The sequence below is a fragment of the Semicossyphus pulcher genome, unplaced genomic scaffold (genome assembly GCF_022749685.1).
Source record: "Semicossyphus pulcher isolate SPU_LCO1_2020_fin unplaced genomic scaffold, fSemPul1.0.p SCAF_17, whole genome shotgun sequence".
NCBI lineage: Eukaryota > Metazoa > Chordata > Actinopteri > Labriformes > Labridae > Semicossyphus > Semicossyphus pulcher.
The window spans coordinates 4,092,694-4,108,824 of NW_027211681.1; the positions used below are offsets into that span (position 1 = coordinate 4,092,694).

The 16,131-nt window shown below is 42.6% G+C and overlaps 1 protein-coding gene across 1 annotated transcript; it reads left to right on the forward strand.

Annotated features, from left to right (window-relative positions):
• Window positions 1-6,743: 6,743 nt before the first annotated feature.
• Window positions 6,744-15,874, forward strand: LOC138594335 (nuclear factor 7, brain-like). Its single transcript, XM_069665397.1, has 7 exons — window positions 6,744-6,968; window positions 11,086-11,181; window positions 11,266-11,502; window positions 11,601-11,623; window positions 11,727-11,845; window positions 11,929-12,137; window positions 14,682-15,874. The coding sequence occupies exons 1-7, from the start codon at window positions 6,744-6,746 to the stop codon at window positions 15,399-15,401; spliced, it is 1,629 nt and encodes a 542-aa protein (XP_069521498.1). The 3' UTR covers window positions 15,402-15,874.
• Window positions 15,875-16,131: the final 257 nt, after the last annotated feature.

Here is a 16,131-nt window from a genome sequence, read left to right on the forward strand (position 1 = left end):
GCAGCTTAAACATCAGAGAGACACTGACAGGCATAGTAGAAACGTGCGTTTGTCTAGAGTTTTTTACCTAAGCATATTTGTCTGTGTATTCCTATGCCTGAATATATTGTACATGGATTGTTTTTTTCCTTTTCAATGACTCTGATCCAGGCCTTCCTCCTCCTGAACTGAGGTCCAATAATCCTGGGGAGGGGGAAATGTCTTCCTTCAACGTGCTTACCAACAGTTGAAGGGCAAAGAGAGATGGAAGAAGACGAGGAAAAGAAGAAAACGGATCAAAGATGGCTCAGATGATGGGGAAAGAGGGCATCAAACAACAACCTGCCACTTGCCAGCAAAGAACACAAACAGGTGAAAATACCAAATATAAGGCAACAGACAGAAGCATGGTTTGAAGTGGACACAGAGAGGAGAGATGGAGGATTAATGGAAAGCAAAGCGGTTTAGAGGCTGACATCTCATCTGATGTCGTTTGACAGTTTCCATTGAGCGTCTTCAAGGCAAAAAGCAGCATCTAAGAGGCCCTGGGTTCTGCTGAATCGTTACACCACAGCACTAACAGACAATATGTCATCAAGAGAAGGGATGGGGGGGAAATGACTTGAAAAGAGGCATTGGCGCGTGTTGAAGGTTTGTCTAGCTCGTGATTGTGAACAGTGATAAGGAGAACTCTACCTTTACACACAAGTATGTTGACCCCTCATGTCTTCTGCTGGTATGATCAGGTGGCCAGGCACGGTAAGGGTGCTCTGTATGAATACAGGAAACTGTGTGTGGCAATCCTCCAGAATACCAGCTGATTTACCTGAAGCAAGCATGCCCAGACAAGCACACATATGCTCACAGATTAGGGTGTGTTTGAATAAAATAGAAATAGCAACAATGCATATGTTCACACTGCCTATATATCATGAATAGCTTTGCATAAGTCATCCCATGTGTATGTCACAGAGGTGCAGATATGTCAGCCATAAGGCACCAACTCTGTCTTACACCCCCTCCTTCCTGTAAATACCTCAAGTACAAAGAAACATCCAACCATAAACACAGACAGACAAACAGAATGTGCAGGTGCTTGATCAGGCTACAATAGAAGAACCAGATGTGGGTCAGTGACCAGATGGCTCCAGTTCGAACCTGCTTGGACTTTAAATTCTTCACTGTAAAACTGCTGCTGACCTGTTGGTGGCAATGTGCCCAGATCCTGATCCAGTGTTAGGCCTTTAGCATGATCTCATCATGTGCATCAACATGCTAAAGCACAGGGTTTAAGTTTGTTTAATACAGCTACTCTTTATCTTGAGCACCAAACTGAGTTGCAGATTGAATGTTTGTACATGTCTGAATGCACCTATTGTTTTACATTCTCGGATATTAAAGTAAAAATCAGTCAGTAAGATTTTAATTTAAATAAATGTCTGTTAAGTCACTATCTATCGCCGAATGAGGTAACGCGATGGTGACTGAGCCTATGGCCCACTGATGAAAGCCTTTGTATTTGCAGAATTACGGACTGGGGGCCCTATTTAGATGGCAAAAGGAGTCTAAAGTGTATGGCGCTAAGTGTGTCGGACGCACTTTTGCTAGTTAGACAGCGCACAATCTGGGTGCAAACCGAGGAGCAAGGTGCAAAGAGGTTGGTTTAAGTCCCTGGATTATTCATAGGCGTGTTTTAGGCATAACATGAATCAAACCAATCAGCGTGTTAGATGTCATTCCCTTTAAGATTTTCAGTCATTCATCTTAAACTAAAACACATAAACAGGACCCCTACTTAACTTATTTCTTTCCACTGTGCCCCTGCACACACAGAAAAAAAACACAGGTTATTGTATGATATTACTGTCGAAGCACTGATTGATGTTAAAGCCACTGAAGCGATCCCACTGCCCAGCAGAAACGGAAATGAAAAGAAGCACGCTGTTTACATTTACGCACGAGGCACAGCATTAATGATTTAAATCCCCAGACAGACAGGATCTCATGTTTATTAAAGTTCTGTGCTGACCATCAAAGACAGGAAGGCTTTTAGTGTTTATTTACTTATTGTTGCTGCAGAATCACATGGCTGTATTCTGTCCATGGTAATTGGCACTGGACAGCGTTTCAATATATGTGGGCACAATAGTCGGTGCCACAGGGAGTTGCCTGTGTGTGAGTGTGTGTCGGTATCTGCTGTATTATAGAGAGTGTGCGTCTGAATGAGCGCGCAGTATGAAGAGCTTTGTGTTGGTCTCGGTAGTTTTTGGCCCATGCGTGGCTGGAGCAGGAATCCCCTGAGGTGAAGCAGGTGTGCGTGAAGCAGCGGTGAGCTTGTCCACGTCTTCCTGCACTTGTCATCAGATCGGTAACAAAGCGAAAGCAGCATCATGATTTAAGGGGACAAGGGAAACAAAAGCTTGCTGTCTGTCCCATAAACAACGTATTTTCACTGTATCTGCAAACACACTTTTCCTTATGAGCGTTGCTGTGCGTCCCTGTGTGTGTAACTATCAGACTTGGGAACTCTCCGATGTATGTCTATAATGCGCCCTCTAAATAGCAAACACAGATTGCGTCATAGACTTTAGACCAGGTTTTTGTTGGTCTAAGGCGCAGTCACTTTCTGCGTCCTCTAGATAGCAACGCGCCACCTGTTTGCCCGACCACACCTCATATCAAAACCAACATGACCAATGGCGCTAACGGTGGCGCAAGATCATTTGCTATTTACACAACATGGCCGCTGGGCGTGAAAATGACGACTATGCCAGGGGGAAGATAGCAATGACACTTGCACTGGCTGGGCGCTTTGGTGCTTTGCGCCCGGTGGACGATAGGGCCCTGGGTGTCTGTGGTGACACTCGTGGAAATAATCACAAGCAGCACCCAGTCAAGCCCCCCTACCACTGGTCAAAAAACTTTTTTGCCTTGTGGGGAAGGTTACAATCGGCATTCAGACCAGGGTCAAATGACTCTGCAGGAGACCTGGATAATTATGGCCTTGAATCCGATCGCCATTGATGGGAACACAAAACCTGTGTCAACACGTTAATCTCCGCCCCCTTTCCAGCGATGATATGACAGGAAAGCTACAAATTCTGCCCGTCTCCGTCCGAGTAGCGCTCGAACATCGTTCCAGATTTGTCAGCGTCAAGTTTGATAAACAGACTGAATGAGTAATTGATACAATAAAGACCGTACCACCTTACCATCTTCACTGTTTACTGACCCTGTCTCTGGCACGTTTGTGATGTCAGACGGTGACGTAGCAGAAAAGACACCGAAAGGAGTACACTTCACTGGCAATGGGAACAGAGACAATCAGCATTTATTAGCGGGTCTTCCCGGGTCTGAAAAACCTGCGTCAATGCACTAATTTCGGTGAGAAAGGGGTATTAGTGATGTGTTCTCCATCACCCAGCAGTGGTTGGTCTGCCAGAGAGAGTAGGCGGAGCTAAGCGGCTGCTTTTCCGGTCTCTGCAAGTGTTGCGAGTAAACAGTAATCTACTATGGCTGAACAAACAAAGAAAAGATCGACAACTACAGATACAACTTCAAAAATAAGTGAAAATACAAAGAAAGAGGAACAAATTCGACGCTCAGATGAAGGCAAACAGTCTAAAAAGGAAAGCAACCGTCAGCAAGGAAAATGAAGAGTTACAACCGGAGCCAACCGTGGACGTCACACATGCAGCACTGTCTGGATATCTGGGAAGTGTGCCCCCGCAATTACCGTTTATCGGTATAGGTGCCAAAGAGAACGAAACTGAGACCTTACCTCTTTAAGTATGAATAGTAAAGGACAAGGTTTAATGTGTACGAATGTTTTTGTGTAACAGGAGGACTTTTCTCACCATTTCCTGTGAATTGACACTGACTTCACACTTTCATAACTTGGCCACTACATACATTTTGTGGGCGTGATGTGTATAATGTTAGAGGGCACAACAGAGTCAGCTGTTGTAACTGAGCAAACTGATGACAGTCTGTACAGTGGAGAGAGAACATAGTGTGCTGCAATAAGTGAACCACTTTTAAAAGCAATGAACTGAAGACTTAAACTTCACCAAACATCATCTTTATTACCAACCCGACAGTGTTTAAGAGAGGAAACACTCAGCTGGGAGGATTGACTGAACAGAGCTGCAGAAGGAGAGGGAACAGGGAGCTAGCATGATGTGTTTCATCTTGTCTCTGCTGGTGTGAGGGCCCGCTGCTCAGGTGTTTGGTCAAATCAGTCGCAGACATCATATCTGATAATGGAAGTTATGCAACCGACACAATCGTGCATGTAAAGTAGCGCCCATATAAACAGTGTAGACACAGATTACTCTGCACACGACAACAGTTCAACCTGCATGAGACCGTGAAGGAGAGCTCTGAAGTCATGTTCTCAGGTATCAGTGGGATGTACGCACATGTGGGTTTTTATTGCTTTCTATTTGATTAACCCTTTAGTGTCCCAGTCAGGAGAAAATACATGTTTTGCATTTCTTATTTCCTTCGATCACCAACAACCTTTTTTTCAGTAACGACACCGTTTGTAAATTATGAGCACCTACGAAGCCGTAGAGATGTTGGTTAACAGAAATAGTCGACCTTCAACTATCTGCATGAATTACATTTTGTTACATTCATGAACAAGGACAATGTGTAAATCTTCCTAAATTAAACCTTAAAATTATAAATAATAAAATGTTTTTTTAAATTAAAAACACGCTCATCCGGCCTCTTTTTCTAAACTTTAAAAAACTTAGTTACTTGCAAAAACAGGAGACTTTCTAAGTGTGATTTGTCTGCTGCAAACTTTCCAGAATGCAGCCATGGAAAAGAGAAACGATCTGGTTCTGAAAACCTGAAGTGCACCCTGGAAATTTTATGGGCCTCGACTAGTCAAGTCATGTAAAATGGATTATGACATATGCACAGTTAAATACTAGTTTCCATGTACAATAAAATACCTCCTTTGCTTTCCACTCTGAATGCCTTAAACAAAGAAAACAGGGTGTAATAAGAAAGAAAAGGAAGAAGGAAAAAAATTAAATATAGTATCCAAACACAATGTGCAACAATATACAATATGAACAAAGCAGCAGTGTGTGACAATTAAGGAACAAAAAACTAATTATACCACAAAAAACTTCTGCTCAAGAGCAGAGGACACAAAGACATCTGCAGCAGAGGCTCTAATGAGTGCCAGATAGTTTTTATGAGAATAAATGCAGTTTAAAATGCACTGATCGATAAGACCTTTAAAGGGCCAGTTCGCTGATTTTCAACCCTTAGTCCTATCATGCTATCATCTGGCGCTAATGCCATTAAAAAAAAGCAATTTAGCTCTGTGCCTTTGGAGGACGCTATCCACTTCTCCGAGGGGCCGTAGAAAACCTCCGCCAGACTACATAAAACATGTCATCTGCCAAAGGCCCGGGCCTGCTACACTACACCTCCTCAATGTAGGACGCCCGCCTCCGATGTCATGTCTAAAAATCGTCAGGTTTGAAATGTAGACTGCAGACCTGAAGATGTTTTAGACGATCCACCAGTGCATGCTCGTATTGTATTTTGGATTCTGCACCGCTCTGAGCCGTTTTTTTCTGCAGCAAGAACGGTAGTATTTCACACCAGCGTGTATCGCTGGGCCATTCCTTTCATAGGAAGGGGTGCAATGCACGCTGGGTGTTGTAGGAATGGGCGAAACCACAAGCTGTTTGTACAACTTTCTCCACAGCTATGGCGCCAATTTGAAATATTATTGCTTGTATCGATTACAGAGAACACCAGCTTTGACTGACAGTGGCTTTTTCCAGGGGCCAATTGCTCCTTTAAAGGGTAAATGGACACATACATACAGTTATGTCTGCCTGCCTTTAGATATCACATGCAGAACATAATGTATAATATTAGTATTTTCTCCATCTAAAAAGCCACATATTGTGTATGACCTGACCTGCTGCAAATGAATGGCTTTGGTTTTCCTACAGAGCATGTGACTGAATGCAACCTGATTCTCCTGTCACATCTGATCCGTTCTGTGATACATGTATTTGGATCCGGTCAGCTCAAATATTAAAGGCCATGAAACTGGATCTAATCAAGCTAACTCGGGCATGGCATGCAGAACATGATGTGCTACTGTACACTGTGTCTCCAAACTAGCATGCACTAATTCTCACTCCTGCTGCTGGATTCAAACCTGAAAGAAAGGGGCTCAAACCTGAAAAACAGTTTCTGCACCTTTGAAAAGTCACACCTAATAGATGTTTACTAGAAATGTTCTGAAAACATCTCATTTTTGCAGCAGAAATGTGTCTTTCATGAAGAAAATGCTATACCACTGGATGTGTGCGTGTGTGCGTGTGAGTGTTTGTGTGTGTGTGTGTGTGTGTGTGTGTGTGTGCGCGGTGGGCGGATGGGTGAAGTCGTGATAAATAACAAGTACAGGCATGAATTTGGCCTCGGGATGTGAGAATATACCATAAATCACAGGGTCATAGAGTCAGAGTGACACCTGAGAGTGATGTATGGTTACATCTGGTGGAGGCACGTTGGCTGGACTTCAAGTTGCAGAAGAAATGTGTAAGCAGATATACAGTGCATTACTCCAGTGCTGTCCACAGCATGAACAAACAACACTGATACCTAAACACAGGAACATACAGCTGCTCCTCCTCTCTTCCTGTCCTCACACTCTCAGCTGGCTCCTCTTGCAGCCTCTTTAACTCCAAACCAAACTGGCTTCATATCTGGACGCTGCGACCATGAGCTGCCCGTCTCTCCTCCCCGTCTCCCTTCCTGCAGCAGAGGCAGAAGGCCTCATCGCTCCTCCCTGGTTTGCTGACTCCTCTGAGCTGTGTGAGGAGCATGAAGACAGCCTGTCCATGTTCTGTTTGGATGACCTGGAGCCTTTGTGTAAACAGTGTGCAGCTGTGAGCCACGCAGGACACAGAGTATACCTCCTGACCGAGGCTGCGACTGACTGCAAGGTAAGGATCAGGCAACTGCAACTTTATACTATTCCAAAGCTTTTAAAATGCGTTTAAAAAACATAACTTCTACAGTCACCGAAGTTTTCTGAGCTCTTCAGAGGAGACTGTTATAAAGCTGGGAGAGAAAGAAAAATATTTCACTCTTATTTCACTGCTGTACTTTTTAAACTGTGTTGCAAACTCGTAACCCATCAGCTATTGTCAGACAAAAATACAGCCGCTGGGAGCGAAGGGCAACTTTTCAGGGCTTCCGACGTAGCCAGTGGTTAGCAATAAACGACTTCCAGCCAAGACTTCCTTTTCCGTGCGCTGCATTGTTTACAGTCCGACTAGCAACTGGAGAAGCGAGAATGGATTGAGGGATGAGATATGACGTCTAAGGGCTGCACGGTGGTGCAGTGGTTAGCGCCGTCGCCTCTGAGCTAGACGGTTTATGTTTCGAGTCCTGGCTCAGATGTAGTGGGAGTGGAGTGTAGTTTGCATGTTCTCCCCGTGCATGCTTGGGTTCCCTCTGGGTACTCGGTTTCCTCCCACAGTCCAAAGACATGCTGGTTAGGTTAGCTCTGTACTTATTTTTTTAGGATACACTTCTTTAGTTACTTATTTAGAAATGCCCTTTATTGTAATGTTGCACTATCCACTTTGCTGCTGTAACACTGTAAATTTCCGTTGTGGGACGAATAAAGGATTATCTTATCTTATCTTAATTGGTGACTCTTCGTGTGTCAGTCCAGGGTGTACCCCGCCTCTCGCCCCAAGACAGCTGCAATAGGCTCCAAGCCCCCACTGCGACCCTGAACAGGATAAGTGTTAAATGGATGAATGGATATGACATCCAAGCACAGTTAGCTGAACTTGCATGCAGATATCTGTTTAAAGATATAAGTAAAAAGAACCGTCATCACCGCCCTTTTCCTCTCCACACGGACAGTTTTTCCTGCTCACAATAAATCCTGCTGATACGTGATTGGTCAAGAGTACTCGGACTACAAACAGAAACCAGAACACTTCTGATACCAAAATCCAGATTCCGATCTTTATGCAGATTTTGTAAATAGAGATGAACTGTGTTGGAACTACAAATCATGTTCACAATACGCATAATAATGATAACATCATTTTATTTACCACGGGGATTATACTTGTATTATTATACTCTGCTGTAGTTACCAACCTTGAAGTGGCCTAGAGGGTAGCCTGTGCGGTTGGCAAAGACAAAAACCCTTGTGTGTGTGTGCAAGTGAACAGTATCTGCATGTTAGCAGCAGAGTACAGTAGTGAGTACCAACTATATACAGGCTAACAGTGTCTAAGCTCACATTTGCATCGTAACAGTCTTTTTAAAAAACCCAGGTTTAAGCTTATTGCAGTTAAGGAAACATGAAGTTCCCATTTTCCTGTTGTTGATCGCCACACGTCTCGCCTTCATCTTTTACCAGCAGAATGATCAGGACTAGCTTTTTACCAGCTGCAGAAACAAGCAAAACAAGATAGCCTTAAGACGCCAGTGTGCTCCCAACAACGGTTCGTGGCCCTTAAGCTGGAAAAGCTAACACTGTGCTGCTATATTTACTTAAGAAAATCACTGGTTTAAAACCTTTTTGGCTTGTGTCCCCCCCTTAGTCCTCATGTGATGACAGTCAAGAGCAATTCAACAAAAATGTATTTTTCAATCTCCTAATTTAGAAGAAACATTGATTAAAAGGTAAAATCTTTTTTGTGTTAAGAAGTGTTTTTGATTCCTTCCTATCACATTACCTCTTGTTAAATGTAAGATTTTTTTGCCACCACTTTCAAACAACCACTAAAGTAAAAGAGCAGAAACAGGCCTCCTTTTTCCTCCTCTGAAAGCCGTGCAGCATTGAGCTGAAGGACCGTCACTGGATACGCAGCAGCTGGCAGGATTCACTGTTTTCCTCAAGGACTCTTCAGCAGGGACGATGATGCCAACAAGAGCTCTTGAACGCTGCTTTCCCAGCTCGAGCCTGCTGCCACAAAGCCAAACCAAACAGTAGCACCAAGACGTCAAATAAAAGCAGCGCTCTCACCAGCTTTTCACAGATTTGACCTCTTTTTGTGCTGAGACTTAGAGGCCGTATCATGTCTGTGTCGCACATTTTCATTAACATGCTTCCTGTCACCTCAGCAGGCAGATATTTAAACAAGCAGGCAGTCAGGCATTTTTTCATCCCCTGTAAATATTCATTCTGCTGCCCAAACAGATGCTGCCTTGTGTTAATCCAAGATTAGTTTATTCAGGCAGAATTTAGAGTGACTTTTAAACAGGCACCAAGATGAAACTGAGCTGGTACTGTTGTTCATCATGTCACAAATACATGCTTAGATCAGGGAAGATGGAAAATTTGACCTTCACACACACAGTCATCAAAACACTGAGACTAATCAGAGGAACTGGTGGTATTAGTTAAATCCATGTAACACTGACAGCACACATTGCTGGCTCATGATGTCTAACACTTTTGCTAATAAGAATTTGCTGCTGTTGCAGGAAGGTGCTAAGTGACACAGAATAACAATGATTTAACAGCCTCATGCAACACAATGCATCGATACAACACTCCCACTATTACTTTAAAGGTGTTAAATGTCTCCTGACCGCCTGTAAAAACATTTGAGAACTCACATTATTGCCATGGAAAACAACAGAAAATGTTTATATTTATTCAACTATTTACTTTGTTGTGAGAGTGAGATATTTTTGAGACCTGCAGACGCCCTGATAAAGTGTGCTGAGCCTTAAAATATGAACAGTACAGGAGTGTCAAATAAAAGTGCACTATGTCTCTTGGAAATGAAGTAAGGTAGAAGTATAAAGTAGCATAACATGGAAATGCTCGAGCACAGTAAAAGCACCTCAGATTGTTCTTATGTAGAGTACTTAGCATTCCAGCAAGGCAACATTTTTTACTGAGTGAAAGCACACGTAGCATGTATAGTATTATATGTATATGTGCGTGTATGCACATGTACATGTGTATATTATTCTGCAGAAATATTTTCTGTATTTTTCATCATGTGCCCCAGTCATTTTAAATATTTTTAAGATAGCGTGTTACATGCAACTGTGTGTATTAAAAATAGTGCAATTTTCTGTGCATTTCCTCCATATCTACATCTATAAGTGAAAGCATACATCATTTATATGTATATATATATGTATCAATAAATAAAGTATCAACAGTATCAATAGTAAAAGAACCCATTGTTCACAGCAGCTCCAGTCTGTGCACTAATTATTATATTCTGAGATATCTTCTACTGATGTATGAAGCATTTTAATGAGCTAATATCCATTAATACAAACTAACCACTATAAACTCATTATAGGTTTTGTGCTTGTAACCCATAAAACATTTATAAAACCTATAATTTAAAGATAGAATCCCGAAGATCTCAATTTTTGTGCCCCTGAGCGCCTCTCCCTGGTGATAATCGGTATTTACAGGCTGGCTCCTTTTGTCATGGTTCGAACTCTTGATTTTCCTCGGATTTTCACTTATTTTTGAAGTTGTATCTGTCATGTCATGTTGTCATCGATCTTTCTCTGTTGGTTCAGCCATAGCAGATTGCCATTTCCTCGCAATGCTTACAGAACCCGGAAAAGCAGCCGCTTAGCTCCGCCTACCCTCTCTGGCAGAGCAACCACTGCTGGCTGATGGAAAACACGTCACTAACTGGGCGCCACTTCTGACTTTTTCCATAAATGTCGCCACAGCCACCCAGCCCATAATAATACTATAAGGCTTTCATCAGTGGGCCATAGGCTCAATCACCATTGTGTTTACTCATTTGGTGATAGATGGTGACTTAACAGACATTTATTTAAATGAAAAGGTTTGACATTGTTACTTTAACCTATATATAATATAACCTATTATTTACTCAATTATACCACATGCACCTTTATTAAAGTACTTGTCAAAATGTAGTTACATTTACACCCCTGGATTTATTCACATTAAGCACACAAAGATGACAAACAACAACTTTTAGAGTTGCAAAGACACTGAATGAATTGATGTGTATTTGGCTGCCATGTTCGTACTGACAGATGCTTACGTTGTTTCAAAGTATTTCTTATTTTGGCCACTAGGAGGAGCTGAGAACATCACTCAATGGACTAAAGAAGAGGATGATTCACTTTATGAAGGCCACACAGAACTGTGAACACACATGGAGGCACAACCAGGTAAAACTACCGCCATAAATTGCTAAATAAAAGTTCACTCCTTTTCTTCCCTCACTCTCTCTCCTTTTTTCTTGTTCTTCCCAGGATAAGTCCAAACTCACAGAGGAGCTCATGACAGAAGAGTTTGAGAGTCTCCACCAGTTTTTGAGAGAGGAGGAAGCAGCCAGGCTGCGTGCCCTCAGGGAGAACCAGGAGGAGAAGAAGAGGGAGGCGGAGGAACAGATAGACCGAATGAACGAGGTGATAAAGTCTCTGGAGGAGAAGATACAACTGGTTGAGGAGGAGATGGATGGAGACGGAGATGGAGCTCAATTTCTGGAGGTAACATCAATTAAATTTTACATAAATAGCCAAAAGAAATGTAGAAATATTTGAATTCAAATTAAACATGTAACAATAAAAACTCACTTATTTTACAGAACTACAAAGACACGATGAATTGGTATGTGAAAATTTTGTGTATTTTTATCACATAGAAGTATATAAATATATACATGCAAAATCAGGTGTATAACTCATTGCATCTTATGAATTATTTACCTAAGTACCTGGACAGGCAGCAGGAAGCCACAGCAGGTGTGCAGGCCTCTCATAGATGTGTCCAAACACTTGGGTAACCTGCAGTACGCCGTGTGGGACAAGATGAAGCACATCGCTCCGTACAGTCAGTCTCTTTTTCCATATATGCACTTCCTGTTTCCTCCCTCCCTCCTTCTACCCCTCCAACCTCATCTTGGTATCTTCCAGCTCCAGTGACCTTTGACCCCAGGACAGCCGGCTGGTCTCTGATGGTGTCTCCTGGGTTAAACAGTGTAAGCATCACCCCCGGACCCTCTCAGGGGCTGGAAGAGAGTCTGGATGATTCTGTCCCTGATAATCCTGAACGTCTCCACCCGTATTCCTGCATCCTGGGCAGAGAAGGCTTTGACTCAGGAGTGCACTGCTGGGATGTCGAGGTATTTACATACTGCGTGGTATAGAGCAGTAATACATTTTATATTTGGCTGTTAATCATGGTAGATATTAGTCTTAAGATAATTGCAGGTCATGATTGCATTTCTGCTGCATTTAGTCAATAGCAGGCATAAATTTAAAATCTAGGTCGTCAGCAAGCTTTTTTGCCTTGCTGAGCAGGTCTTTCCACTTTCTGCGGACATCACCCTCTGAATAGAGGCTGCCCGAGTCTCAACAGTCATTTATAGCATCCGTTATCTCCTTCCATGATGATTGTTTCTTGGGTTTGTCACTGTATTTGACTGCTCGGCAGTCAGTACATTTTTTGTGGCGGCTGTACAACGTAATAATTTTCTAATTTCAATGTCAGTAAAATTTCCTTTTCTTTTTCTCTGATCCTCCATTGCAGAAAATGATGAACAATTACCAACAAATTAGCAAAATAGCAGACAGAGTCAACAGTGTATCCTAGCAACAGACATTTGACGTGGGCATTCACATGAACGCGTATCGCTAAGACCGGGTGTAGTTAAAACCAGGCTTAAGTGTGGTTGGTGCAACTGTCATGAAGTCCGTTCTAAAGACTGGTCTTAACAAAGACCGACTAGGCAGTTAGGACCAGGCTTAGTAAAGACAACTTGGTGCAACCTGCTCTTGAAGTATTTCTTAAGTTTTGGTCTAAGTACAGTATATTGAATATAACCTAATTACAGCATTTTCTTGATACTTGCACATGCACACCAATGCAAACACATCAGCATGCCAGAATAGGCCTAAATAGCTGTAGCTCTATCGCCCTGTTGATGTGTCCATTATACTGCCTTAAACTGGTTTTTGGATGCTTGAAATCTTTAGAAACCTCTCCCCACACGTTTTATCAACAGACCATTACATGTTAGAAACTGACAGTCTGACATTCACACCCACTTCATGTTGGATTGGTCAGCCATGTGCAGGCAAGAAAGTAAGCAGGGTTTACACTCCTTTTTTCAGCTCTGATTTTCAAACTTCACGCAACTGTTTCTAACACTTTTCATGAGATCTACTAAGTGTAACACAATGTCTCTGATATTATGTCTCCTACGGAAGCCCTAAGCGGACATGCATCCATACATTTTATTTACTGTGTGTTCCCATGGTAACGAGTATGTAGCGCGTCTTATCACTTACAGTTTATACTTTTTATTATCTTAAGCGTCTCCACACACTATAAACACAACAATCACTCACTCGCCCTGCGCCTCCGCTGCCCGGCTTCTTTGGCACACCCGCCTGATCCCCAACTCAGGAAAACAGTTTAACAAAACATCATTATGAGCTTCATCTAGACGTGACGTCCTTCCTCGTGTGTGGGAGCGTACCCAAGCTCCAGCACGATACTGCATAAAAAGGGGAGAGCAGATTAGCTAACGAGCTCCAGCTGTGCCAATCAACTCACCTGGCGCTGCTTTCCTGAGCCACTCCCACACCTCTCCCTCCTGTAGCTGCATGCCAGCCATGCCCACCTCCACAAAGTCATTTCTGGTTGTTATCTCGATCTCGATTTATTTATCTCGTTATCTTGAGAGAACAACGCTGCAGCACCGTAACGTCACATGATCATAAGTCGTGTTCCCAGAGTTACCTCATTAGTGCAGTCAATGGCAGCATGGCATGTCCTCGTCTGTAATATCACAGTGACCAGCCTATTGTTGTTTGTGTTTTCTAGATCGACAGAAAGTTATCCCATTATCAGGGGAAAATCAGCTTTGTAATCTCAAGATAACGAGAAAAATAAGTCCAGATCTCAAGAAAACAACAGGAAATTACTGCTTATCACGAGACAAGTGAGTAATCAAAGTGTATGGATGCATGTCCGCTTGGGGCTTCCGTAGTCTGCCCCTCTGTTTAAATGCTTTTTTCCCATTCCACCTACAAGAGAGACTGTTTAGATCATAGACTGTAAAAAAAGATGGACGACATGACAGCTCCCTAAAAGTGAAGCCAAACCCTCTCTATTGCCCCCTGCTGACTGTCTGCAGTATAGGTCATAAAGCCCGCCTCCTCCATGTTAACAGATGGGACACGTGTCAAACTATAAAATCAAAATACACGTCAAATAAATGTTTCTCAAACATGGTCTCTGTCATCATAGTTAGTTCTTATCATGCTGATTTACATCCAAGTGTTTGGTTTTAGTTAGTTATTTGATGCTGTAAAAAGGATGATTAACAGCTCTGTCGGCTCCTGCAGCCGATCTGTTCTGGATTAGCAGAGTGGAGGAGGATCCGTGAGAGGAAACGTAACAAAAACATTCACTACAGTCATTAAAGTTTACATATCTGTGAATGCTAACCTCAGACCAACACAAAGAGGCTGTTCTGCTGTTTAATACGCCGGCGTGTGGGATATATTGATTTTTCAACATTGGTATTGGCATCAACATCAAAAATCCGGTGCCTGTTAGTGTCTTGTATACGCATACATTGAGCTAGATGTATTTCTGAACTAAAAGAGCTCTTCCTGCCCTGTCCGTCTTACTTTTTTATCTCTCTTCACTTCAACAGGTTTGTGACACCACTAATTGGACCGTGGGTGTTGCTGCTCAGTCAATGTCCAGGAGGACAGAGTTTGAGGCCTGTCCAGAGGCTGGACTCTGGTGTATCAGCCTGCAAGACGGAAAGTACCGAGCACTGACCTCTCCCGCTAAAGTGTTAAACCTGAACAAGTCGGTCCTCCTGAGCAGGGTCCATGTGAGGTTGGACTGGGGTGAAGGCACACTGGAATTCAGAAACGCTGATCGTAACCAACACCTATTTATGTTTAATCATTGTTTTAGTGAAAAGGTGTACCCTTACTTTGAGAGTATATCACAGTCTGGAGGCTTCACTGTGTCAGCACAGAGAGTGAGCATCAGTGTGGGGTCAGATAACATCCCTGTAGAAGACCCTGAGGAAGATCAGGCGCTTATAAAGGAAGTCAACACGTCATCGACATACAGCAACAGCCCGATGTCAGAGTGCGGATGTGTGACTGAAGACAAAAACACAGCAATTTGTCCTGTGAGAAAGGAAAAGAAAATCAAACCTCAAGGATGCACCGTGAAGGACAAACTCGTGAAAAAAGGAAAGACAAAAGGGAACAAACCAGCTGTGAAAAATCAGAACAGCAGGCCAAGGTTCAGTGTGACCTACCACGTCTCACTGAACAAAGCCCTGAACATCAACAACAATGAATCAGGCAATCACAAACAAATCCCGATGATTAAAGACAATCCACTGGCTTAATATCCTTGTGATTAATAACAAGAACCTGCTGACATGAAGAATTAAAATGCCAGCTGTTACGTTTGAGTGTTATTATTCAATTTATGTCACAGTCGCAGCTCTCAGCCGGTCCAACGCTTTGGTCTTGACAGAAAATTGTTAATGTCTGTTGGATTGTAATGACATTTTTTAGACATTCATTTTCCTCAGACGACATGTCCCTATGACTTTGAAGACTTTTCACACCATTCATTTTGCTTTATGTTATAGTATTTGAAAAACTTAATGAAGCCTTTAGCTTCATTTTTTTTTCAGTGCTTATAGTGAATGTTAGCAAGCAAACATGCAAGTGTAAGATTGCTGCTTAACATGAAAATGTCTGTATGTCATGCATTGTATTTTTAAAGTTATAATCTCGAAGGCTCTCAGTTTTGTACTATTTGGCGGCACCTATGGCAATAAGTGGTAATTGCATGAGCACACTTCACAGATAAACAAACAGTGTCACATGTGTGACGTCCACGGTTGGCTCCGGTTGTAACTCTTGATTTTCCTCGCTGACGGTCGCTTTCCTTTTTAGACTGTTTGCCTTCATCTGAGCTTCGAATTTGTTTCTTTTTCTTTGTATTTTCACTTATTGTTGAAGTTGTATCTGTAGTCATCGATCTTTTCTTTGTTGGTTCAGCCATCGTAGATTACTGTTTACTCGCAACACTTGCAGAGACCGGAAAAGCAGCCGCTTAGCTCCGCC